Source organism: Vulpes vulpes, chromosome 11 (assembly GCF_048418805.1).
Source record: "Vulpes vulpes isolate BD-2025 chromosome 11, VulVul3, whole genome shotgun sequence".
Classification (NCBI taxonomy): Eukaryota; Metazoa; Chordata; class Mammalia; order Carnivora; family Canidae; genus Vulpes; species Vulpes vulpes.
In genome coordinates, this window is record NC_132790.1 from 48,497,788 (window position 1) to 48,523,719 (window position 25,932).

General features: G+C 33.5%; 1 protein-coding gene and 1 non-coding gene across 6 annotated transcripts in view; one reads left to right on the forward strand and one right to left on the reverse strand.

Annotated features, from left to right (window-relative positions):
• CNTN5 (contactin 5) overlaps positions 1-25,932 on the forward strand; it is a 1,288,935-nt gene that overhangs the window by 964,629 nt on the left and 298,374 nt on the right. For all 5 annotated transcript variants that reach the window (XM_072726266.1, XM_072726270.1, XM_072726267.1 and 2 more), the window contains one exon: positions 1,486-1,588. In XM_072726266.1, the coding sequence (XP_072582367.1) occupies positions 1,486-1,588 (103 nt within the window). The remainder of the gene's footprint in view (positions 1-1,485; positions 1,589-25,932) is intronic.
• Positions 11,251-11,357, reverse strand: LOC112915889 (U6 spliceosomal RNA). The gene has a single exon (XR_003234179.1). It is a non-coding gene; the product is annotated as a U6 spliceosomal RNA (small nuclear RNA).

The window sequence follows — 25,932 nt, forward strand, 5'->3', positions numbered from 1 at the left end:
TTACATCCGTGTCCTCTGTGGTACTTTATACACAGCAATCTCCTAACATTTGGGGGAGGAAATTAGCTCCTGGTTACCTAGTGAGGGAACTAGCATTGGAATTCACCAGGCCTCGGCTAAGTCTTTTGATAGGTGAAAGCCCTATCCAATCTCATAGCTTCAGCTGCCACCTCTAAATGAGGACACAGTCTATCAGCTTGTGCAGAAAGCATTTAGAGCTTCATCATCTCATTGTGCTTTCTGGTCAGATTCTTTCTCTGGTTATCTTATAGATATCAAACTCAGTACTCCTAAAATGAAAGTCATCACTTTTCTACTGTAGATGTGTTCTTTTTCCCTTCGTTCACATCACCCAGCACCCAGAGCTAGAAACCTTCACATCATTATTGAAGAGGCCCATACCCTTGTCCCCAGAACTCCCCATTGTATGCCAATTTCAAATATTCCTTGTTTTCTTTTCCTTTTTTTAAAATCTAGTACCTTTTCTTCTCTTTTACCACCATTATTCAAATCTGGGCTTTTATTCCTTCTACTTTGCATTATTGAAAAAATGTAATTGATTTACTGGTCTCTGCTCCAATTTCAATATATACATCTCAGGAAAATACTAGTCCCCTGTTCGAAACTTCAGTGTTCCAAATTATTTACAGATTAAAGTCTGAATGTCTTACTCTTATAATCAAGTCCCTCTGTTTTTTGTACTCCATTTATATTTCCAAACTTGCCTAGTATCATTTCTCTTCACATACCCATATGACAGAAAAGTTGATATTCCTATTTCTAATGGTTTCCTCTCATTTTGTCTTTATTCTTACAGCTTCATTTACTTTTTTCTCTTTTTTTCCTCCTTATTCAAATCCTCACTATTTCTGTAAGTGCCTCAAATGTACAGAATACTTTAAGAATATCTTGTTCATGGCACTCATCACTTCCTATCTTCATTTACAATTTTGGGCATATGTTGTTTCTTTCTCTAAGAATACATTTGCTGAGTGCTTGAGAGCACAGTTAATGGCTGATTTATCCTTATAACTCCCATAATGCCCAACAAAATGTTTGAATATTATAGATATTTAATAAATGTATCTTGACTTATGAATAAATATTAATTCATATGACAATGATACAGAAACTTTTTACTTCTTTTTTTTTCTTTTTACTTCTTTAGAAAGAAAACACAATTATTTACCATGGGAAATGTTGATATTTATTTGTTTCCCCTGGGATATAATCAGTAACAAAACTAGCAGTGTTGACTAACATTTTCAGTAATTATTATTTAAAATGGTACTGAACATACATGCAATCTAATCCTTAAAGGAAGGCTAGGTTTCAGATTGAGTCTAAGTATACTTACTTTAGTGCATCAAAAACTTAGCAGTCATCAAACAGACATTCACTACCAAACCACAATGTGTCATTTCCAGAATTGGAAGAAAACTGTGACATTCATTCTATGCTTAAAGAATGTTCTTTATTTCCCAGGTGTGATGGGAGAGTATGAGCCGAAAATCGAGGTCCATTTTCCTTTCACGGTTACAGCTGCTAAGGGAACAACTGTTAAGATGGAATGCTTTGCACTTGGCAAGTAAGTGCATATTCTTCCATAATTAGATACAATTGTTTATTAAAATATGGCATATATTATTTTTGGATTACTTACTTTGCTTGATTTCATTTTCCCTGAAGCTCCTTGGTGGCTATTCATTAAAAAACTAGAGGGTGGTCAAATGGGAACTGATGGAGTAACCAATTATAATGATCTTTGTAGTGATTTCTATGAATAATAATGTATATAGTTTTACCATTTTAACATAAAGGAAACTTCTTTAAATAAGAGTTTTACATCTTTGCCAACCTGTCTTAAATTTCCAATGTCATTATTACATTTCATTCAGCAATGATATAAATAAAAAGTGGATAAAAAGATAGGGTGCTAGTTGCTCCTCATGCAAAGTATAGATTCTGATAAGATATAGTGAGACAACAGTATTAAAATCATAAAGATAATAGTTGCAGTGAACCAACTGATTACTTTAAAATCCCCTAAAAGAATGCTAACATGATAGCACCAGCTGTCGCTATGTACAGCATGTAATCATTCCCCAAATCAGAGAGATGATTTATATCACACTATAATGACTGCTATACTTAATGATTCTATTTCTGAGGGCTTAAATTCTATGATATATAATCACTTGTCAATGATGTTTATGAGTATTGAGTTGTAGATGCAGGAGTGAGATTTTGATTATATTTGATTAGAGTATTATGATTTAAACAGGGTGTTATTGTTGTCGTTTTGAGGGTGATAAGACCTCAGGGTCCTTTCTAGACTCTATAATTATAATTTGCATAAATGCATCTCTATCAAAGTTACTAATCATTTAACTTCAGTTGTAGTGAGCTAGCTCCCACAACCTAGCTATAAAGCACTTGGAGATAAAACATGCTATATAAATATGCTTAAAGTAAGTTTAGCTTACAGGTAAGGAAAATATTAGTAAATATGAAAAATTCAGCAAGTAAGAATAGGCTTGGGGCATAAACATAGTTAAACAGCATTTTTTTTTTAAATTTCAAAACTGCTTGGAATAACATGCATGTGCAAATCTATTTAAATCTAAGTAAACGTGGAGTGCCTGGATTAAGTTACTTCCAACTCTTGGTTTCTGCTTAGGTTGTGATCTCAGGGTAGTGAGATTGAGGCCTGCATTGGGCTTCACACTCAGCATGGAGTGTGCTTGAGATTGTCTCTCTCTCTGCCTCTCCTGCTCATGCTCTTTCTCTAAATAGAGAAATAAATCTTTAAAAAAACAATCTAAGTAGAAGCATGATCATAATAGACTAAAAACAAAATAGTCATGTAGTCCATTTTTAAGCAAAATATGCCTATAAGATATATATTTTAAGAACTTAAAATTCATCTAGGAGGTACTTGAGTTAATATCGAGGAAGCCTTCTAAACCCAAAGATATTAAGTGCACATGATTAAATCATAGCTTAAAAGTCTTATTTTTCACCATTTTCCCATATTGTGGTGTCAAATATGTCTGAAAATGTCCTGAGTAATCAGTTAAGTTCTGATAAATACAAAATAATGTGTTTTGGCTTGATGCCAAAGGTCTTCATCTATCCTGCAGTTAAAAAATTCTTAAATGCCAGAATTTGCACTAACATGGAGAATGAGTTACTAGCAGAGGTAGTAGAGGCTCTTTCCCTATACTTCTCTAAGGATATAATATCCAATAAGCTAGATGTAATGTGTCCTGAAAAGGGAGAAACGGTCTAGGTCAGGGTTCGAAATGAAAATTGTAGACATTCTCTTTTACTGACCATTCAACTACCTTCTCAGGGTAAATATTAAGAGTAGAAGCTAGGCAGCCTTAAATAGCTTCCTTTTGTTAACTACATTATTATATAACATTTTAAAGTGGTATATGCAGGAAATAGAAATGAAGAGCCTTTTCTTTTCTTGTTCAGCATTCAGCCCAGAAACTTTAGTTAGGGGAGAAGAGATGTCTGATATTTACCAGGTCTGCTTTAAACACTGAACACAATACTCTTGAAAGAAAATGAGAGATAAGACTATCTGTCAAAGGGCAATTCAAGTAAGGGATCCTTTAGGGCCCTAGAAAATATTTCATTTCAAAGATCTTCTCTAAATGTAATTGAAAGTTGATAATATTTTCAACTGTTTGTGCTCAGTTCTTAAGTCCACTTTATTTAACTTATTAACTAGGTAATATGGAGTAAAATGAGAACTTTAAAGTTTGGAGAGTTAGTAACTTAGAAAGCAGCTATTATCTTTAGGGCTCTGGGGAAAAACAAGAAAAGCTGGAATTACTTAAAATTGGAAGCTCAGAGGTTCCCATCTGGTGTTCCTCATCAGCCCTTACAACACAAAACAGAGTAAGAAGGGTGGAACTGACACAGGTTCCACTTTATATTTTCCAACTTATCTCTAACTCTTTTTTTTCAACATTTTTATTTATTTATTTAGAGGGAGAAAGAAAGAGAGAGGGAATGAGAGAGTATGAGTAAGGGAGGGGCAGGGGGTGAGGGAGAAGCAGACACCCCGCTGAGCAGAGAGCTTGATGGGAGGTTTGATCCCAGTACTGGGAGATCGTGGCCTAAGCTAAAGGCAGATGCTTAACCGACTGAACCACCCAGGTGCCCTCAAACTTATCTCAATCTTTTAACCACACTTCTTTCTATACCTCATCCACAGGTATTTTTCTACTTCTCTGGCCCTGTGACTCAGTTCTGTCAGTCTAAAATATCCTGCCCTCACAATCCTAGTTAGTCTTCACATTTTAGGGCAAAAGCCACTTCTCTGCTAAGTCCTGCCTTCTCTACTTGAGATCTCTTACCTTTGGAACTATATGACCACTGATGTTTCACTGGTCAGAGTGCCCCCTTGGGTCAGCTGTGTATATCTGTCCTCTTTTAATTCTTTACAATTTTTTGATCCCTAGAGTATTTTTACATGCGGTAGGTGCTACTATATTTAATGAATTTAATTCAGGTATGAGAAGGGCCAATCTTTTGTAATAGGAAGTATGTTAGTGCCTTAGTTTGGTAAGACAGAAGTCTCTAGACGCCTTTCACATGTCTTGGCCCTGAAAATTCTGACCATATCACATTAGCTATGGTTTTCTGACAGATTTCATTTTACCATGTGACCTTTTGCAGACCCCAAAAAGATCACTAGATATGTCACATGGCTACCAACAACAAAGGAGCAAAACTTGGTCATTGATGCTTAAATGGCCCTGGGTACAAGGGCAAACAGGGGTTATTCTATAATGAAAAAGCCATATGCCATAAAGCAAATTTAGTTTATCTACTATGACAATCCTGCAAGCTAATAGTGTCATAGACAGATCTTTTATTTTTTTTGACTTTACATGTCCCTTATCTTGCTTTTGCAGCCATTAACACACAATCAGATCAACTGTGCTCAAAACTGTGCCTTGAACCAGTTACTGTAATAATTACGTGGGTGACCTTTCCAAGCTCATCTGAAACCTGGTGCCGAAGTGGGAGGGAAGAATGCATTCAATTTCCCCATTCAGATAGCATTTACAAACGATCTTTTGTTACACTCCATCAAATACTTATTAAGAAACCAGAACATTAAGTAGTTTTTCTCTTTTTGCATGTTTATTGCAAATAAAGAAAGCACCAGTTATCAATCCATAAAGTTCTTTTTGCTGTAGTTTATGTTTCCTTTTTCTTAGTCTTTAGCCAAGTTGTCTCAAATGGCTGCTCTTATGTCCCACTGTAACTGTGAGAATGACAAATATTCCTCTGAGACTTCCCATGGTCTGCAACTGGTAAATGCTCCTGAAAGAATCTACTCTTCAGTTACAGGTTGATGATTTATTAATGCTGTTTATTTGGAACTGCCAGTCACTAGGGGGTTTAGGAATTAAAAATAAATTGGAGCTGTTGGTATTTGCCTATCAAACTCAAATCAAATTACTTAATCATTAGACTAATAGAAGATCTAGGGATGAGAATTAGTCCTGGGTCTAGGAATCAATAAATATTTAGATATCACAGGGAAGTAGTACATTATGGGGTGAAGAAAATCACCTTTCTGAGCTATTGGTTGCTTCCATATTGTTGAGACCAAGGATGCATCCTCATTTCAGAAAGTACCCAAATGAATAGGTCATACAGCCCAATATGAATTTGTAAATGGAAAACTGAGACTCCACAGGAAAGGGCTTGACCAGCAAAGCCAAGCTAATGCTTTGTGCTTCTTCATTTGGTGCTCTTCATATTTCCAATGCCCTTCCATAATGCCAACTATGTATTTTACTTACTTATTTGCTTTTGCATTCAAAGGTGTCCACTATCTCTGGGTAAACAGGACCAATAATTTGCAGAATTATTCACATTCGGAGTCAGAGTTAGGTAGCATCATAAGTTCTACCTTTTCCAGGAAGAAGGTAGGACCAATTTGCCTCACCAGAGAAAGCTACATATTTGTGCAGGGCCTCACACAGCAAGCAAGAGAGGCAGAACCAGCTTCTGAAACTAAATACTCTTCTAAATTTACCATGCCAATTGTCAGTTGGTATAAGTAATTCTGGCTTTATCATAGCAAATTAAGTATTTCAATGCTCAAGAGTAAAGAACATTAGTATGCAGGACAAGCCACCAATGGCATAAAGCAGAAGACAATCCCAAAATGACTGAGATTTTTACTTGGAATAGTTTAGAGTTATCCAACAGCTTAATTTTGAATGAATCTCCCTGGGGTTTTCATAGAATAACCTCTTCTATTGAATGTTGATTGTGGGATTAATAAACTGTTTGGATGATAACACTCATAAAGAGATTATAAAGAATTGGTATATCCATCAGAGGTTTGCAACTCCTATCCCACACCCCACAAAATTCACCAGATACATAATCTTGGTATCTGAGAGAGCCTTTAGTGTAGCAAAAGCAGAAAAAAAAAAATTAAAAAGTTACCCCAAATCTCAGTATACTCAAAACTGACATTCTATCTCATACTAGATGATTTGATATCTCAGTTAAATTTTAACTACATCTCTGGCATGTCTCCTCAATGGATTAAAAACAGTAGTAAATTTAGGCAAATTCTTTATTCTTCTGACTTCATTGTCCTTATTTTGAACTCGTCTAGTGTGGATTTCTATAAATTTTATGTAATCAATCACCTACAAATTCCCACTTAATATTCTACTAGAAATTTAAATTTTTTGTCCAATGATTTTCTCTTCAAATAGTAATTTAACACCCATATTACTGATTTTAAAGTGTATTTATATGAGAGCAAATGTGCTGGAATCTCCTTTTTTGAAGTCTCATTCTGGTTGATATGTTTCATGAGAATCTTAATTTTTAAAGGTAGCCAGTATATAGATTCTAAAAAAGGGGCATGTGTCTTACCTATTCATTGTACTATGTATGGACTAAGCCTATCTGGTATATGTTTATTCTTACCATATTGGAATTGTTTGACCAAGAGTAGCATCAAAATTTGTCTAGTAGGTAAAGATGAATTTAGAATATAAAGATGTTTTCAAATGCAAAGCTCAGAATGATTTGATACTAAGTTGGAGATTCAGATACCAGGCATTGCTAAAAGCATGCCATTAGTATTTATGTTTTTAAATTTTGCATTTTTCATTTCAGTAACTGAAAATTTGAATACATCATAAACATGTATTATTTTTCTAATATGATATTCCTTCCTTGACACTTTCCTCTCCCTAACATTAGTAGCCAAGTATTCCCCCTTAAGCATCATCATTGTCCTCTCTCAAACCTTCTATCCCAAACTCTCAGCCGCTTAAAAATCTTTCAAGGGACACTGGGTGGCTCCATGGTTGAGCGTGTCTGCCTTTGGCTCAGGTTGTGATCCCGGGGTTCTGGGATGGAGTCCTGCATCAGGCTCCCTGCATGGAGCCTGCTTCTCCCTCTGCCTATGCCTCTGCCTCTCTCTGTGTGTCTGTCATGAATAAATAGAATCTTAAAAAAATAAAAAACAAAATAAAAATCCCCCAAGTTCATTTCTTCCCTACAAATTAGACTAGAGATATCCTTGAAAAAAATTACTGTATTGATGTTCCACCAGTCTTGAGAATTTCTCCAAGTTCTGCTTTTTATCAAGCTCTGATATAGGCATTTTATAATTCTGTTTCCTACAGTTCCCAGGACTTTACTCCTTAGTTTTCATATCACTGTCTATCTCATTCAGCCTAATACTTCTTTTGGACTTTTATTTTGGTTGTTGATTCCAACTTCAACTCTTAGTTTATTCCATTTAAAGATTCTTCAGTCCCTTGTTCCACAATGTGTTGGTTCAGACCATGTTCCTAGAACCCCAACTCTTATACAGCTACCACACCCATCCCTCATCTACCTACATAAGTAGTTTTCATTGTCATTGGAGGTGACCTCTGAGGCAGTTACTCAAAGTATAAACTCTTAAATTTTCTTTAACTTTTCTTCCTTTTCATCATCATATGTTAATCACAAATGTCTTAAATCCATTCCCATTTAGTTGGTACAAAGTGAACATTCATTGAATTAAATCATTCAGGAAGAGTAGGAGTCCTCAACTCCCCTGGTCCCACCAACTTACCTAAATAATTTTCAAAACATCCTGAATACCTATGAACAGTCGGAATACTACAGAGAGAAAAGTTTTTGCTTCTAGCAAGAATCATCTAGGGGGAAATTTACTTAGGTCGTGGTTGATATTCTTTACTCAGCCTGCTCATACAGCCCCTCTACACTGAACAAAATGACTAGAAGGAAGAACTCGCCACAACAGAAAGAATCAGAAACAGTACTCTCTGCCACAGGGTTACAGAATTTGGATTTCAATTCAATGTCAGAAATTCAATTCAGAAGCACAATTATAAAGCTACTGGTGGCCCTGGCAAAAAGCATAAAGGACTCTAGAGACTTTGTTACTGCAGAATTTAGATCTAATCAGGCTGGAATTAAAAATCAATTAAATGAGATGCAAACCAAACTAGATGTCCTAACTGCTAGGGTTAATGAGGTGGAAGAAAGAGTGGGTGACATAGAAGACAAGTTGATGGCAAGGAATTAAATCATTCATCAATATAATAGGTATGCATATAAGCTCAAGGGGAAGGAGAAATGAAGTAACATATTAAAGAATTCTGAGCCTGAGATCACATATGCATAGGCACTTAGATCGTAAAACTAAAAACAAAGTGGTCTTATTTAGCTGCACACCAGAGGATGGCTTCACCTTGATGAAGTCTGATGCAGTAGTGTATGTCCCTATATGTCCAAATTTCAGAAATACAATTTTTACATTTGATAAATGGGTCCTAGATGATTGGAGTTTTCCACCAAAGTCACTCTGATAAATCAGAAAAGAAGCTGTGATAATTAACTAGTAACCAGGTCTAGTTATTTATAGAAATAAACAATGCCCTCAATAGAAACATGACTACAAAGTTGATGGCCTCTAAGCAGAGTTAGAACAAAGAGAATGGACTTCTCAAAGGACCATAACTATTAAGCCACTATAAACTGAAGGATTGTCTTTTTCTTCTCAAAATATATCTGTATATATGCACCTGCCAATATGATTAAAAACATCTCTGGACAGTGTTAAGGAGAAACTAATTTTCTTATTACTCATATTACTATCTAGTTTTCTGATATGCTTTTCCAATTAAAAAATAAAAAGCTTTTATAACACAAAAGCTATTAGTATTAACAACCTCATAACAATGTATAACAATTTCTAGGCAAAATTTTTATTTTATTAATTAAATATTTAAATTGGTGGTTTCCTTTGGGTTTTTAGGAAAGGACCTTAGCCTCAGTAATCTCATTTCCAGAAATTACTTTCTACAGTGTGGTGTCAAGAAATATGTCTATGAATATCTAATCCCATCAATTCTTGTGTGTCTTATTCTTCTCAATTTAGAATTTACTCTGAAGTTTGGAGGGTGCATTGTATCTCTATGACTTTAGTCTTTGTCTAATATTTCATATAGGAAAAAACTTTCCCTTATATTTTTGATTTCCATGACACCAAGACACAGAAGACCCCATTTTAAAGCTCATTTGTTCACACTATGTTCTTACCAAATAACTAACCAGAGACATAATTCCATCTTTGTCTTTAGAATATCTCTCTCAGGGCACAATAAAACTTGGAAATAGATGCCATTAAGATAAGATAAGTGAGGACAACTAATTGGCTCAGTTACACATCTGACTTTTTTTTTTTTTTCACATCTGACTTTTGATTTTGGCTCAGATCATGATCTCAGGGTCATGGGATTGAGTCCATGTTGAGTTCTACACTTAGAGTGGAGTCTACTTGAGATTCTCTCTCTTCCTTTCCTTCTGCCTGTCCCCCTGCTTATAATCAATCAATCAATCAATCTTAAGAAAATAAAAAAAGAGGGTGGAGGGTGAAGTCATAGGGGTAAGGATGTTAATTGAACCATCTCAAAACCATCTCCTATGCCTTTACTTACAGTTAACATTAGCTAGCTTTTATTTATCCCTGCAATAACACTTATTGTAAAACAACTTACTGCGACGTTAAAGCATTACAATTTCACATTCTTCACTTCTATGTTCTGAATCTAAAGAACTTTTTAAAATATGCAATTAAATGAAAGGTATCTGCACATATAATGTATAATCAGAATTGTCTTATATCTCATGCATTGTTGCCTTAGACAAATCATTTTATGATTCTTCATTCTATATAAACATTTTCTATTTCATATGACAGGGAAGTAAAGGGTTTCTTTTTATTTTTTATTTTTTTTTTGTTTGATGCTTTTTGCATTAATTGTTCTTAGCTGTGTGCTTGATTTTCAGTGGTAGAGTCATTTGTATATGTTAACATTTAGTGTAATTAAGTTCAATGTTTTTCTGTACAAGTGAAATGTGTGCCTGTATGTATATGTATGTGAATAAAGTATTAAGTCCACAGAAAGGATATCTCAAGAAAGAAAATGTTAAGACATAAATTAAACACTTGCCATCTTGTTTTTTCTTTATTTTTTTTTCATTTGCAATATAGCAACACCTACCTTCATCTGTCATTGTTTTTATTGGTGGCTATATGGTGCAGAATGGTTTCATGTCAAGTCTTTATAATAATATTTTTAGTGTGAAGAATAATTTAGCTGATACCCTGATATCCAATAGCTACAAAAGTGATAGTCAATGGTTATATGTGTCAGCTGCTGTCATAGTACAAAAGGCAAATAATAAGTACTTTTGGTCATTTCTGTTACCTTATTTTCCTTTGGGGATTGAATCAATATGGTTACAACTTTTAGAATATCTTATTTATGGCCATTTTCTTAAAGGAAAGCACATTATGAATCAGGTCATTTGTTTTATACATTCCTACAGAGAAATGTAGCCCTTTCAACATTTCTGAAAGAAAAACGCATATCAGTGTTTCTTACACAGATACATAGGGGAGGAATATCTTCTAATCTCCACCTTCATGTAATTCCATTACACTTAGTCACACTCTACTGAGAGAAAGTATAAATATACACCCCAAAGCATACAATTTTTAAAAGAATCTATGTAATCCAGATTTATATTACAATTGTTGGTATGTTGTAGTTTAATTGGCAATGTTTTCTTTCTTAGCAATTCTTTTTTTTTACTTTTTTTTAAATAAATTTATTTTTTATTGGTGTTCAATTTACCAACATACAGAATAACACCCAGTGCTCAAAAAATATGGAACGCTTCACGAATTTGCGTGTCATCCTTGTGCAGGGGCCATGCTAATCTTCTCTGTACCATTCCAATTTTAGTATATGTGCTGCCGAAGCAAGCACTTTCTTAGCAATTCTTAAAATAATGTTGCCTCTTATAATCAGAGATAGCTTAGATCTGATGAATTAGAGTGAATTAAAGCTAAAGTAGCATAGGTTCAACCTTAACATAATGATCAAGTCAATGACATGTTCCTCCTCCATTTATATGCAGTTTAATTTTTAAAATCTGAGTTAATAAATAAAATATATCCCCTATAGCATTCAAAAGCTATTAGAAAGATGGTTGTTGACTGCATATTTTATTGCATTAAATCAACACATTTTTTGTAGCATCAACAGTCTCTGTTACTTCCAGCCATGTCATCTGTAAGATTCCACAAATAAACATCTTTTAAAATTGGGGATTGAAATATAAAGGAGTCCAGAATAATCCTTCTGCCCATTCTCTTAATCATTTCTGGAGTCTCTGACCCCATTTTGTTGACTGTATGTCATAAATAAGAGAAAATAGAGGAAACATAAAAAGTAGTATCTAAAGAGATTAAGCATAAAGTAGATACCACCTTAGTTTTTTTGTTTTGTTTTCATTTTTGAGTTAGGGGAGTATAATGGAAAAAATACATATTTTTATTTTTTTTTCAACAAGAACATTTTTTACTTGAAGCATACTTAAGAATTCATATTCTAACACACTTTCAGTGATTTAAATGTGTAGATAAAATAAAATATATTAAGTCAGAAACCCAATTAGGTAAATTAAATGTACTTCCCAAGCATTTCTTCAGACTGCTTCTTAAAAGCTTGATTAAGGATATAACTGGCATGTGACAAAATGTTTAAAGTATGCAATGTGATACATTTTAACATGTATATGTCCATGAACCTTCACATAGCCATAATATGAACATACCTATAGTAATTTCTGCATGTACATTTGTACTATTTCCCTTCTTCCTATCTATGCATTCCTAACCACAGGAAACCACTGATCTGATTTGTGTTCTGTTGCTATAGATTAGTTTGCATTTTTCTAAAGTCCTATTTAACCAATAACACAATATACACTTTCTTTTTCTGACTTATGTTACTTAGAATAATCATTATGAGTTTCACACAAGTTGTTGGGTATGTCAGTAGTTCACTCCTTGATACTGCTGAGTGGTATTCTATTTTATGACTGCATCAAAATGTGTTCATGTATTCATCTGTTGATAGACATTTCAGTTGCTCCCAAGTTTCATCTATTACCAATTAAACTTTCTGAACATTTGTTTACAAATTTTTGTATGCACACAAGCTTTTATTTCTCCCTAAATAGCATATTTTCTCTAAGTACTTGAATATATGTATCCTAATTGAAATAACTGCTTAATGTTCTGGTTTAATAATTCTATCATATGTATTCTTTTTGTGTTCATTTCAGTTCATTGATTTTGTTCCTATTATGAGTTATAAGTTTTTATTTTTTTGCATATCTGGAATTTTTTATTGGTGCCAGATATTTGAATTTTACATTGTTGGATGTTGTATATTTTTATATTTTTGATCTTTGTTCTGAGATGTGATCAACCAACTTGGAACAATATGATTCACTAAGGATTTTCTTTTGTGCTTTTTTAAAGACCTGAGCAGCAATTAGTTTAGAGGTACTTTTTTTCCCCCACCACTAAGGCAAGTCTTAGTGCACTAGCAAATGGCTCCTAAATTATGACATTGTCCACTCTGGCTATCAGGGTAGAAACTATTCCTGTTCTGGGCAAATTCTGGACACTGTTTCTTCCAATCTTTTAGGATGCCCTTTTCCATCTGTAAGTAGTTTCCTCATATACATATGCTGATAAGTACTAAACTATACCCATGGAAGGTCTTCTGTGGATCCCTAACATTTTCTCTGTGAAGCTCTCCTCTCCAAAGTCTATGAATTCTAGCTACCTTAGCTTCCCCAGACTTCCAGACCCATGTCCTCAGCTCGAGAAGGCAGTTGAGTTTTGCCTGAGTCTTCCCAATTTTGCCCAGGGAGCAAACTGAGTCAGTTAGTTATATGCTCCAAGTGCTTATTTAACTTATTTCAGGGATCATTATCTTTTACAGCCTGATATCCAATATTTTGAGATCCATTTTTGTCACATATTTTTGTCAATTTTTAGCTGTTTCCTTCTCAGTCATTTGTAGTTACTCAAAAGTAAGACTACCTTAACCATCTTCATAAAACTGAGAAGTTAGAAATAAAACAATCTCCATATGGAATGTAGTATGCTTTACCTTTATTAGAAAAATGTTATGGCCAAACCCTAGCAAGAAAAAGATAATAGAACATTTCTTTGACCAAATCCTTCCTCCAAGAGAATTTAAAACAGAAAAGGTAAAAAAGTAGTTATCTAATTTCCTACAATTCTAAACACACACACAGATTAAATTCATAAGAACCTATAAATCTTCTACAGTTGAAGCAGATTTTTTTCAGTGCCAAGTGGCAGGACAAAACAACAGCTTGGGAGTTTGAGATACTTAATTTCAAATATCAATTCAAGTATTTAGTGGCTATATGATATCAGATGAGTTACCCACTTTGGTTTTTTTTAATAATAAATTTATTTTTTATTGGTGTTCAATTTGGCAACATACAGAATAACACCCAGCGCTCATCCCGTCAAGTGCCCCCTCAGTGCCTGTCACTTTGAATCTCATTTTCAATATCTGTAAACTAGAAATAACAATATCTACCACATAAAGTTACTAATAGGTTTCATTAAGAGATTCAACATGTAAAATCCTGCCAATTACATGTTAAGTCTTCTTTTACCCTGGCTCTCTGAAATTTTTTATTAAAATTGTATATTTTAATTCAATTGTCTATTATCCAATATTTTGATTCTTTATGAATTACCCACCAATATACAGTCCATTTCTGAAGCTTTTTCTAAACCAGGAATGTTAGCATTCTATATACTTCACTCTCACTGATACCATTTAGCTTGTCATAGTTTAAACTAAAAATGGATTGTAGAAAATTCACTCTCTGGATTTCTACTAATAATATATATTGCCATGAGACCTAACAGTCCAAAGAAACTCTGAATCTATAACAACATTTCTATTGATGTGAAATGTGGGATTTTTTTGTCAGTTTTATCATTCTGAAATATGCTTCCATATTATAACCTTCCTTTTTTCCCCATGAGTTTAAAGACTATTTTCTAGAAATAATATTCCATAATTGAAGAGTAACATTTTTACTTTGGTTGATAATATTTAAATATTTTATATCATCATTTCAGCATCAGATTTGATATACCAATTAAGATAACAAGAGGCCAAAATCTTAAGTACCAAGAGTCACATATTTAGGAAAATATATACTAAATAGATAAATACTACTTCACCATTAGTTTTAATAGCTTCATAACTATTGCCATAAGAACTATAATGGTCTGGGTATAGGGAAACAATAGTCAAACAAAAAAGGCTTGTGCCGTATTCTGGTTTTAATTACAATATGGGCTGGATTCTTCTTGACTAAAAAGGGCCTCAGTGACTTTAGAGTCGATAGTTAATACAATATTTTTAAAAATGCAACTGAAATGTAGGTACATATGTGGTACAATTTAAAAAAAAAAAGGACACTGAAAGGCAAATTTGAAACTCTGTTTCTCCATAACTGAGGTAGACTATGGAGTAATCTACCCTTTATATGATTCATTGACTATTTGTGCCTCTTTGCTTTTGTGGACTAAAAAATGTTCTAATAAATCATGTAAATTTTAAACATGTAAAGATTGGAAATAAACATCCACATCCCTTTCATTATATCTTTACAACAAAATAATGACTAATATTGTATGTTAAATAATTGTTCAACATCTGCTTATGTCGCCTACTTAAAAAAAAATAGAGAAGGGATGCCTGGGTGACTCAGCAGTTGAGCATCTGCCTTTGCTCAGGGCATGACCCTGGGGTCCACGATTGAGTTCCACACCAGGCTTTCTGCAGGGAGCCTGCTTCTCCTTCTGCCTATGTCTCTGCCTCTCTCTCTGTGTGTCTCTCATGAATAAATAAATAAAATCTTTAATAAATAGAGTATTAAGGCTTACTCTATACTTTAATTCAAAACATCGTGCTCCTAATTATTAATTGAATAAGTGTAAACCCTCACTAATTGTTCTGGTCTTGCTTTGAACTTTAATAGAGGTTATGGTAAGGAGAAATATAATTAATTTGTACTAATAAAATCAATCATATAATCAATAATATGTGTTTTCAGGTTTGGTGTACTTTTGCACTACCCATTTAAAAAGAATATGGCTGTAGTAGAGAACAGAATTTACTATCCTAAGAGTACATGAAAGCCATAATCTTCTCACTAACATGTTATCTCATCAGCATGGTATTTTAACCACCTGAGAGATTAAATTATGACACAGATTCATATAATCTACTGTGAAATACAAACATGCCATGTATTCCATAAGTCTCATTTGTCCACTTCTCTCCATCTCTTCTTTATAAATACCCTAAAGAGCCATAGATAATATACATAAATATGTATATTTGAAATGCACAAAAATAATGGCTTTAGAGTTATCTTTCTTTCCTTTGCTGATAGAGGATTGCTTAATTTCTCTTTTTTTGTATTGTCAAGTTTTTATTTAAATTCCAGTTAGTTAATATACAGTGTAATATTAGTTTCAGGAGTAGAATTTAATGATTCATCATTTACATGTAATATCCAGTGCTTATCACAAGTGCCATCCTTAATACCATCATCTATTTAACCCATCCCCCCCACCTCCCCTCTAGCAATCCTCAGTTTGTTCTCTATAGTTAAGAATCTCTTTATGGTTTTCTGCTCTCTTTTTTCCCCTTATGTCATTTGTTTTGTTTCTTAAATTCCACATATGAGTGAAATCATATGGTATTTGTCTTTCTCTGACTGACATTTCATTTGGCATAATACTTTCTAGCTGCATCCACATCATTGCAAATGGCAAATGGCAATTCTCTTTTATGACTAATATTCCATTGTGTATGTGTGTGTGTGTGTGTGTATCACATCTTCATAATCCCTTTATCAGTTGATGGACACTTGGGCTCTTTCCACATTTGGCTATGTTAATAATACTGCTATAAACATCTGGGTGTACATATCCCTTTGAATCAGTATTTCTGTATTCTTTGAGTAAAAACATAGTAGTCAATTACTCAATCATAAGGTACTTCTATTTTTAACTTTTTGAGAAACCTCCACACTTTTCCAGAGTGGCTGTACCAGTTTGCATTTCCACTAACAGTGTAAAAGTGTTCTCCTTTCTCCGTCAGTTTTCTTACTCATAAAATATACAAAATTAGACGTACATCTTAGGCTTCTGTGAAAATTAAACAAGATATCAAATAAAAATTTGCAAACAAAGTCAAAGCTCAGTTAATAATAGCTCTATAGTTGTTATAGTCCAAGAATCATAGATGAATCAAGAACCAGAAAAGCCACATTTCCCAAATACAATCATTCAATAAATTAAGACCTAGGTAGAAATTAAACAACTGCCAAGAGTCTCCCATAAAATCACAAAACTAGGTCTAGGATCCCCAATGCATTGCTATTTATCTATTATACTTTCCATTCCACCAGTGTATAGACAGTAGGTTTACATAAAATTCTGGTGGCTGCTAAGATCAATGTTATTGTATCTCTAACTAATTGATGGAAAGATACACAAGAGAGCAGAGATTTTACTTGAAACAATGGTTCAGGAACTTGGGGAATGAAGATTCTGAGAAGACAGTCATTCTAAGAATGTTATTGTAGGATGATTAGGTACAGAAAATCAGGTTATCTATTTGAGTGCATTAAATGCTATTTTTTTCTGCAATGGAACTTAGTTATTATATTAATTTGATTTTAGTTTTTTTAAATATATTAAGCAATTATATTTTATTCTACCTTGAACTATTTTAAGTATTATTATCAACTTTAGTCTAATCCCTTAACACTAGCCAAAATGGGAAATGATTCAAAATGTCAAGGTTACAAACAAAAACAACTAGAAATGTTCTAGAGAGAAAATGTATGTTTCTCATCCTTTTCTAAATTTAATTAGGAAATAAAACGTATTAAGTAGCTTTAGATTTCCTCTTAGCAATGTATTGTTTGTAATAACTATTACTGAGAACTTATCACAAGAGTATGGATTTATTATGATTACATATTACATATGTTACATATTTATCCAAATTGAGAGTTTAAAGAGATACAGCAATTATAGATATATATGCACCCAGTATAAAAAAAAAAAAAATATATGCACCCAGTATCAGGGCATTTAAATACAAAAAGCAAATTTGAAAGGAGAAATAAACAACAATACAATAATAATAGAAAACTTTAAGGGGCACCTGGACGTCTCAGTTGGTTGAGTGTTCAATTCTTGATTTACATTCAGGTCATGATCTCAGGATTGTGAGATCAAGCCCCACATCAGGTTCCAAGTTCAGTGAGGAATCTGCTTGAGATTCTCTTTCTCCATCTGTCCATCCCCCACCCCTCTTTTTCTCTCTTTCTTTCTTTTTCTTTTTTAAGATTTATTTATTTATTTATTCATGGAAGACAGAGAGAGAGAGAGAGACAGGCAGAGGGAGAAGCAGGCTCCATGCAGGGAGCCCGACGTGGGACTCAATCCCGGATCTCCAGGATCAGGCCCTGGGCGGAAGGTGGCGCCAGACCGCTGAGCCACCCGAGCTGCCCCTCTTCCTTTCTAATAGAAAGAATAAATCTTTAAAAAGATAGGAAACTTCAGTACTCCACTATCAATAACGAACATCCAGACAGAAAACCAAAAAGAAAACAGCAGATGTGAACAATATAATAGACCAAATGGCCACTTGGTCCTATACGTATATACATTCTACCCAACAGCAGGAGAATATACATTCTTACCAAGCACACATGGAACCGTCTCCACGATAGATCACGTAGTAGGCCACAAGCCAATGCTTAAAAAACTTAAGACTGAAATGATACCTAGTATCATCTCCACCACAGTGGAATGAAACTAGCAATAACAGAAGGGAAAACTGGAAAAATCACAAATAAATGGAAAATAACACGCCAAACACAATCAATTGGTCAAAGAAAATATTCAAAATAAAACTTAGAAAATGTCTTGAGATAAATAAAAACAAAATACAACATATGAACACACTTATGAGATGCAGAAAAGGAGTACTAGGACGGAAGTTTATGATAAGAAATACATTACAAACCAAAAAAAAAAAAAAAAAAAAGGTTAAGTAATCAACCTAATTTCACAGCTCAAAAACTTGAAGAAGTATGAACTAAACCCAAAATTAGCAGAAGGAAGGAAATTGCAGATTAGGGCAAATATATATGAAACACAGAACAGAAAAATAAATTAATAAACAAAACTAATGGTTGGCTTTTTGAAAAGATAAATGAAATTGACAAGCCAATAGACTCAGAAAATAAGAAAGAAGATTCATATTAATAAAATAGGAAATGAAAGAAAACATTAAAACTGATGCTACAAAAATAAAAGGATCTGTAGAGACTACTATGAAAAATTATATGTTAAAATATTATATAATCTAGAAGAAATGGATAAATTTCTAGAAACATGGAAGCTACAAAGACTAAATAATAAAAATGGAATATCTGAACAGGTCAATAACTAGCCAAGGGATTAAATCAGTAATCAATATCCTCCAAACAAAGAAAATCCCAGACATATGGCTTCAGCAGTGAATTTTATCAAATATTTATAGTAGAATTAATGAAAATCCTTCTCAAACTCTTCTAAAAGGTTAAATAGGAGTAAACACTCCCAAATTCTTATCAGGACAGCCTTACGCTATTTGATATCTAAGCCAGCCACAGATACATAAGAAAACCAACAGACCAAAATCCCTGATGAAGATAGATACAAAAATCATCAATAAAATATTAACAAACCAAATTGAAAAGCATATTAAAAGAATTATATAACTATATAAAAGAATTATATAACTAAATGATATTTACCTCTGGGATGCAAGGATGATCAAACATATAAAAATCAATTACTAAGATGCACTCCATTAACAGAATGAAGAATAAAAATCACATCTCATTAGATACAGAAAAAACATTTGACAAAATTCAATATCTTTTCATGAAAAAAAACCTCTCAACAAACTAGGAATTGAAGGGAATTACTTTAACATATTAAAAGCTATATATGAAAAACCAACAGCTAACATCCTACCCAATGGTGAAAAACTGTAACGTTTCCTCCAAAATCAAGAAGAAAGTAAGGATGCCCACTCTTACCACTTCTATTCAAGATAATACTGAAATTCTCAGAGCATAGACAAGAAAAATGAATAAAAGTCATCTAAATCACATAGGGAGAAGCAAAATTATCTGTTTGCAGATGATGATTTTGTATCCTTAAAAAAATCTAAAAACTCCACACACACAAAAAAACAATTGTTAGAACTAATACATACATTTAGTAAAGTTTCAGTATACAAAATCAAACTACAAAAATCAGTTGTATTTCTACACAATAAAAACAAACGATCTAAAAAGGAAATTTAAAAAAAAACAATCCCATTTGCAATAGCACCAAAAAGAAGAAAATACTTGGAATAAACTTAATTAAAGAAATAAAAGACTTGTACACTGAAAACTATGAAATATTTGTGAAGGAAATAAAAGAAGACATTTTGTCTTATACATTAGAAGACATTCTAAAACATTCTACAGATTCAGTAAAATTTCAAGGACTTTTTTTTTTTTTTTTTAGAAATGGGAATAAAACTCTAAAATTTATGAGGGATTCCAAATAACAAAAACAATCCCAAGAAAAACCAAGTTGGAGGCATAACACTTCCTGATTTCAAATAAAATGAATCAAAGACTTAAATGTAATACCTGAAATTGTAAGACTCTTAGTAGAAAACATAGGAGAAAATCTTCATGATGTTGATCTGGGAATGATTTCTTGGATACGACACTAAAAGCACAAGCAATAAAAACAAAGGTAATAAGCAGGACTACATCAATCTAAAAAGCTTTTGCACAGTAAAGAAAATAATAAAATGAAAATGCAGTCTACAGAATGCGAGAAAATACTTGCAAATCATGTATCTGATTAGGAGCTAATATCAAAAAATATAGGCACTCCTTAACTTGATAGAAAAAACAAATAATAATAATATTTAAAAATGGCAAAGAATTTGAATAGCCTTTGCTCCAAAGAAGACATACAAATTAGTAACATGAAAAGATCCTTAACATCGCTTATCTTTGTTGTAACACAAATAATACAATGAGATATCACACTACCCTATTAGAATGGCTATTATATAAAACATTGTAAAAATAAAAAAAAAAGAGGACTTGTGTTGGTGAAAATGTGAAGAAATTGAAACCCTTATCCATTGTGGGTGGGAGTATAAAATGGCATATCTACTGTTAAATGCACATTAATAAATGGATGAGGAAATGGTGGTATATGCATATAACGGAATATTATTTGGCCTTAAAAAGGAAGGGTACATTGCCATATAGATTAAACTTGAGAACAGTATCCTAAGTGAAAAGCATCACAAAAGGACAAATACTGAATGATACTACTTACAATGAGGCATATAAAATAAATATCTAGAAGCAAGGAATAGAACAGTGGTTGACAGAGGCTGAGGAGGAAGAAAAATGGGGATTATTATTGAATGTGTATAAATTGTTATGCAAAATGGTTAAATTTTAGAGATTTGCTGTATGTCACTGTGCTGATACTTAATAGTATTGCTTTGGAAACTTAAAAATTTGTTAAGAGAGTAGATCTGATGTTAGGTGTTCTTACCACAATATAAAGGAGGGAATGAAGGGAAAGAGGGAGGGAGGGAAGAATAAATAAACTCAATGAAGTAAATATACAAAGTTCTTAGAATAGTGTCTGGCATATAATAAGAGCCCAGTTCATATTCTCTCCTTTTATTACAGTCAAGCTACAAGCCCAGAAACTGATGTGGTCACCTTTTTTTTTCCCTCATTCAAACTCTATCTAGTATCAAGTTCTGATAGTTCTATTTCTTAAGTTCTTTTTTTTTTTTAGGACTTTATTTATTCATGAGAGACAGGGAGAGAGAGAGAGAGGCAGAGACACAGGCAGAGGGAGAAGCAGGCTCCCTGCAGGGAACCCAATATGGGACTCGATCCAGGGACTCCAGGATGATGCCCTGGGGCAGATGCTCAACCACTGAGCCACCCAGGCATCCCTTAAGTATCTTAAAAAAAAAAAATTGTTTTAGAGAGAGAGAATATGCAAGCCTGGGGCTAGGGAGAGGAAGAAGGAAGGGAGAGAAGCAGACTCCCTATTGAGGGCAATGCCCATTGTAGGGTTCGATCCCAGGACCCTGAGAGCATAACCTGACTGACCAACAGTCAGACGCCTAACCAACAGACCCACCCAGTTGCCCTTACTCCTTAACTATCTCAAATATTTACTTCTTATTCCCACTCCATTACCTTTGTCTGCACTAGAGTCATCTTTCATGTAGATTTGTCTGGCTCCTGATGTTTCTCCCTACTCCTAATAGTGTTATTTTTTAGTGCATTCTTCTTGCTGAATACAGATTATCTTAAAAAAAAAAGTTTGAAGAGCCCTATCCTACATAAAATATAAACATTACACTCCTGCTTAAAGCACTTCAATGATTTTCAGTACAAGTAGGAAAAATCCAAAATCTTTAAAATTATTTTTAAGGCATTTTATACTCTCCCCTGTGATCCTCTTCAGGCTTCTTGCCAAAGAAACACTGGCTCCTGAAATACATTTTCTCTCTTACTCCCAATGCCATTAACTATTCTTTGAAGATTTTTATCTCTGCCTAGATAATTCCAATTCATTCTTCAAGTATGAAGTTTACTTGCTTAAGGAAGTGTTTTCTGCCTCGCAGATCTTCAGTTGGGTGTTCCTATCTCTGTACTTTCTCTAAGTCATGTCTTTAAGTCATTGCCCAACTATTTGCATGAAAGTTCCGTATCTATCATGTTCACCATTATAACTTTAACATCTATTGCAAAGCCTAGCAAATAGTAGGCACATCATGTATAATTGTTTAATGAATGAATATAGCATAATTCCAAAAACTTCCTTCAGCTATCTGCATACCTAATTAAGGAATATAATGTTTCTTGGCAAAGATAATCTGGCATGTGATCCTTCTGAGTCCTCCTTGTGTGGCTAGATTCCAGAATCTCTCATTTGAAGGATAAGAAGCACTTGGACAGAACCACATGTGGAAAGGAATGCATCTAATTGCCTATACTTGGTACACAAGCTGACCCCAGAATTTATTGTTTTCACTGTAATATTATTTTTTAAAGATTTTATTTTTTTGACAGAGAATACAAGTAGGCAGAGTGGCAGGCTAAGGGAAAGTGAGAAGCAGGCTCCCTGCTGAGCAGAGAGCTTGATGCAGGCTTGATCCCAAGACCTTGGGATCATGACCTGAGCCAAAGGCAGATGCTTGACCAACTGAACCACCCAGGTGCCCCCATTATTATTTTTAATGCTAGGAAAATAAGTAAATTTTATAAAACAATGGTAAAAACATAAAGGCCATACCAGCCGATATCTCAAAAAGACTTCCAAGTTTTTTTTACCTGAATTTAATTCTTTGTCTAAGGTAATTAAAAATGATGGGACAACATATTCTGAGCTGTGACTCTTAGATCCTAAGCAGAAATCATACCATGGGAAGGCTATGAGTCAAGAATCTTGACGTTGGTCAAGAATATAAAGCAGAGGGATCTAGAGCTTATACCTAGTTAAATGCAGTTAATTTCTTCTCCAAAGGAACAAAAAATGCCAATCAGTCTAATTATTTGGTGGCTGAGACGGGGCGGGGGGGTCTCAAAAAAGAACCATGCATCATTTTCTCTGCCCCTGAAAATTTCCAGACTTTTACAAAGAAAACTTTTACCTTCAAACATTTTGCATATTATGATTACCCACATTAGTGATTGATTTTGTTCTTTCTTTCTCTCTCTCTCTCTTTTTTTTTTTTTTTTTTTCAGGGGGGATATGAGATCACGAAAGGAAAATACCTTTCAATAGCTTTTTTATTATTTTTTTAATGTGCTTTCTTAGAGAAAAGTTATAAAACTTAGTTTTTTCAGTTTCTAGCAAAGATATACAATGTTTCCTTCTTTTATTGTGCAAGTCACAAAGGAGCCACAACTGTATATATTTTCACATCAGATGTAAAATTCATGTGTTACTTGTGACTTATGCAAGGAAAATGGGAAGCTCCACTACACAGACCTACAATTTGTCTACAGATGGTGATTTGCAGTTGGGGAGTACTTTCCTTTGAAATCATTAAATCCTTACAGCTAAGTATTCCTTCTGCCTTGACAGACTCTACGTATTACCTTATCCTATAAATAAAAATGATTTTTAAAAAATACCTTTAACGACTCCAACAATGGCCAAAGTTCATCCAACACTTTCCTTACTTTCTAGAACTACATTTGGAGGCCCCTTTTATCCTGTCACTTCAATAGCACATAACAAAAAGCTTGTGTCAGAATTTCAATGCGGCTTCACATCATCTTTTACTGTTATTAACAGATATTTTTGAGCCAAATGAATAATGCCATCCTCAGTATAACGTTAGCTAGAAAAAAGCCCCTTTATCTTCTTTAAGTCACATTGCTTATTCTACATGAAAGTCAAATCTATAGTAGAACAAATATAATTTCAGCAGACTAAAATAGGGAAAAATGTAACTGTGGTCTGGCTTACCATCAAAGCTGACATCTCTACTCATCCTTTCAGTATAGGTAAAATCAATCCTCTTTTTAAGCAACAATCTCACATTCATGTTATTATTGAAAAGAAAGTTGCTTTCAATAATATGAAACATTAAAATCTTACTATATGAATAATTTTTCAAATCCCAAATGCCTACAGAAAACTAATGAATTTTTCTTGATTTCAAATAAATTATTTGAAAGAAGCAAAAATATTTGATTTCCCCTACATCATCATGGACAAAGTAAATGACCATGGGGCATCCAAAATGCCTGTAAAAAAGTAAGGGACTTCTGGGTGGCTCAGTGGCTGAGCATCAGGTCGTGACCCCGGGATCCAGGATTGAGTCTCACATCGGCCTCCTGCAGGGAGCCTGCTTCTCCCTCTGCCTCTGTCTCTGCCAATCTCTCTGTCTCTCATTAATAAATAAATAAATAAATTTTTTTTTAAGTGAGCACTGACAGTAGGCTCATGATTACTATTTCGTTTAATAATAGAATATGTATATTATTGTATTCAGAAATCTTTCCAAATAGACTTTCAGCCACTCCATCAATACTTTTCAAAATGTTCACATTCCAAAGCTTCTAACAAGTTAGAGGCAAATATTTTATGATACTAATCTTAAGAGTATGAGAAAGACAAAAATGGAAATAAACAGCATTAATTTGAAGATATCTTTATTTTTGAAGGGAAAATGTGCACTTTACATAAGCTTGCCAGTGCTTTCCTGAATACATCATGCAATGTAGCATACCAAGTTTTGTGAAGTTCCACCAATCTGCCATGCTATCTCATAGTTTTTGTATTCATGTGCATGGATTTTACTGCCAAGAATATACTTTTGCTGACTGGATGAATTTTCCTTAATCTTCAAGGCTCACCTCATGTGTCATCCCTTTGGGCTGCATTCCCATACCTCCCAGTCTAATATAAATAGTCTTTTTTACTGCGTTCTCTTAACACTGTATCCTTCTGTATTTGAATCATTTTGTTCATCTTTTTTTTGTCTTTCAAATAAAGATATGGTTTTCTTAAGGCATTAGGTCATTCATTTTATTTGTCTTTATTTTGAATACAGGTCTAGCATAAAGTTCTCTTGATTTTTTTCCATGTTAGATCTCCTTTTTTCTTCTGCCATCAAAGCACATTTTTGTCTCCCTAGTACCAGAAGTGTTTTTTCATGCCCTTTGCAATCATATCTTGGATGTACTCATTCCTTTTTCACAGACTTGCCTTCAAATACTATTCTGTTTCTATTCATATTGGGTTTCTTTCGTTGGTAGATTAAATCAGGGGATGCATAGGAATTGAGATTTTATTACAGTTAAGTAAATAAACTAACTTAAAATGGTTCAAGCAGGAGTCAGAAAGTCAATGGAATACCACTCAAAATTAAGACATGAAAAACAGGAAAATGAAGACTAGCATTTTAAATTGGTTGTGAGTATTTTTAGTAGTATATTCTTAGGTAAATAATTAAAAGGCAGCTATAATTCTATTTACTAAGCCCCCAACACAAACTAAGGTAGAAGTGATATAAAGATTAGAGACACAAGAAAAAGACGCCATGCAAAATAAGTGTTTAGTAATTTTGTATTTCACTGAGAAAATATAGAAATTTACATATAAGAAAGGAATGTTAAAAAGTGATTATTCTCATATGAAAAATTTACCTGGCAGGCTTCATATCAGATTAAATACCATAGAAGAAAAGATGAATGAACTTGAAGATAGAACAAAAATAAACTATAGAAAATATAGTATGTAGAGAGCAAAAAACTTAATTGTGCTAAGAGATCTGTGAAACAATAATT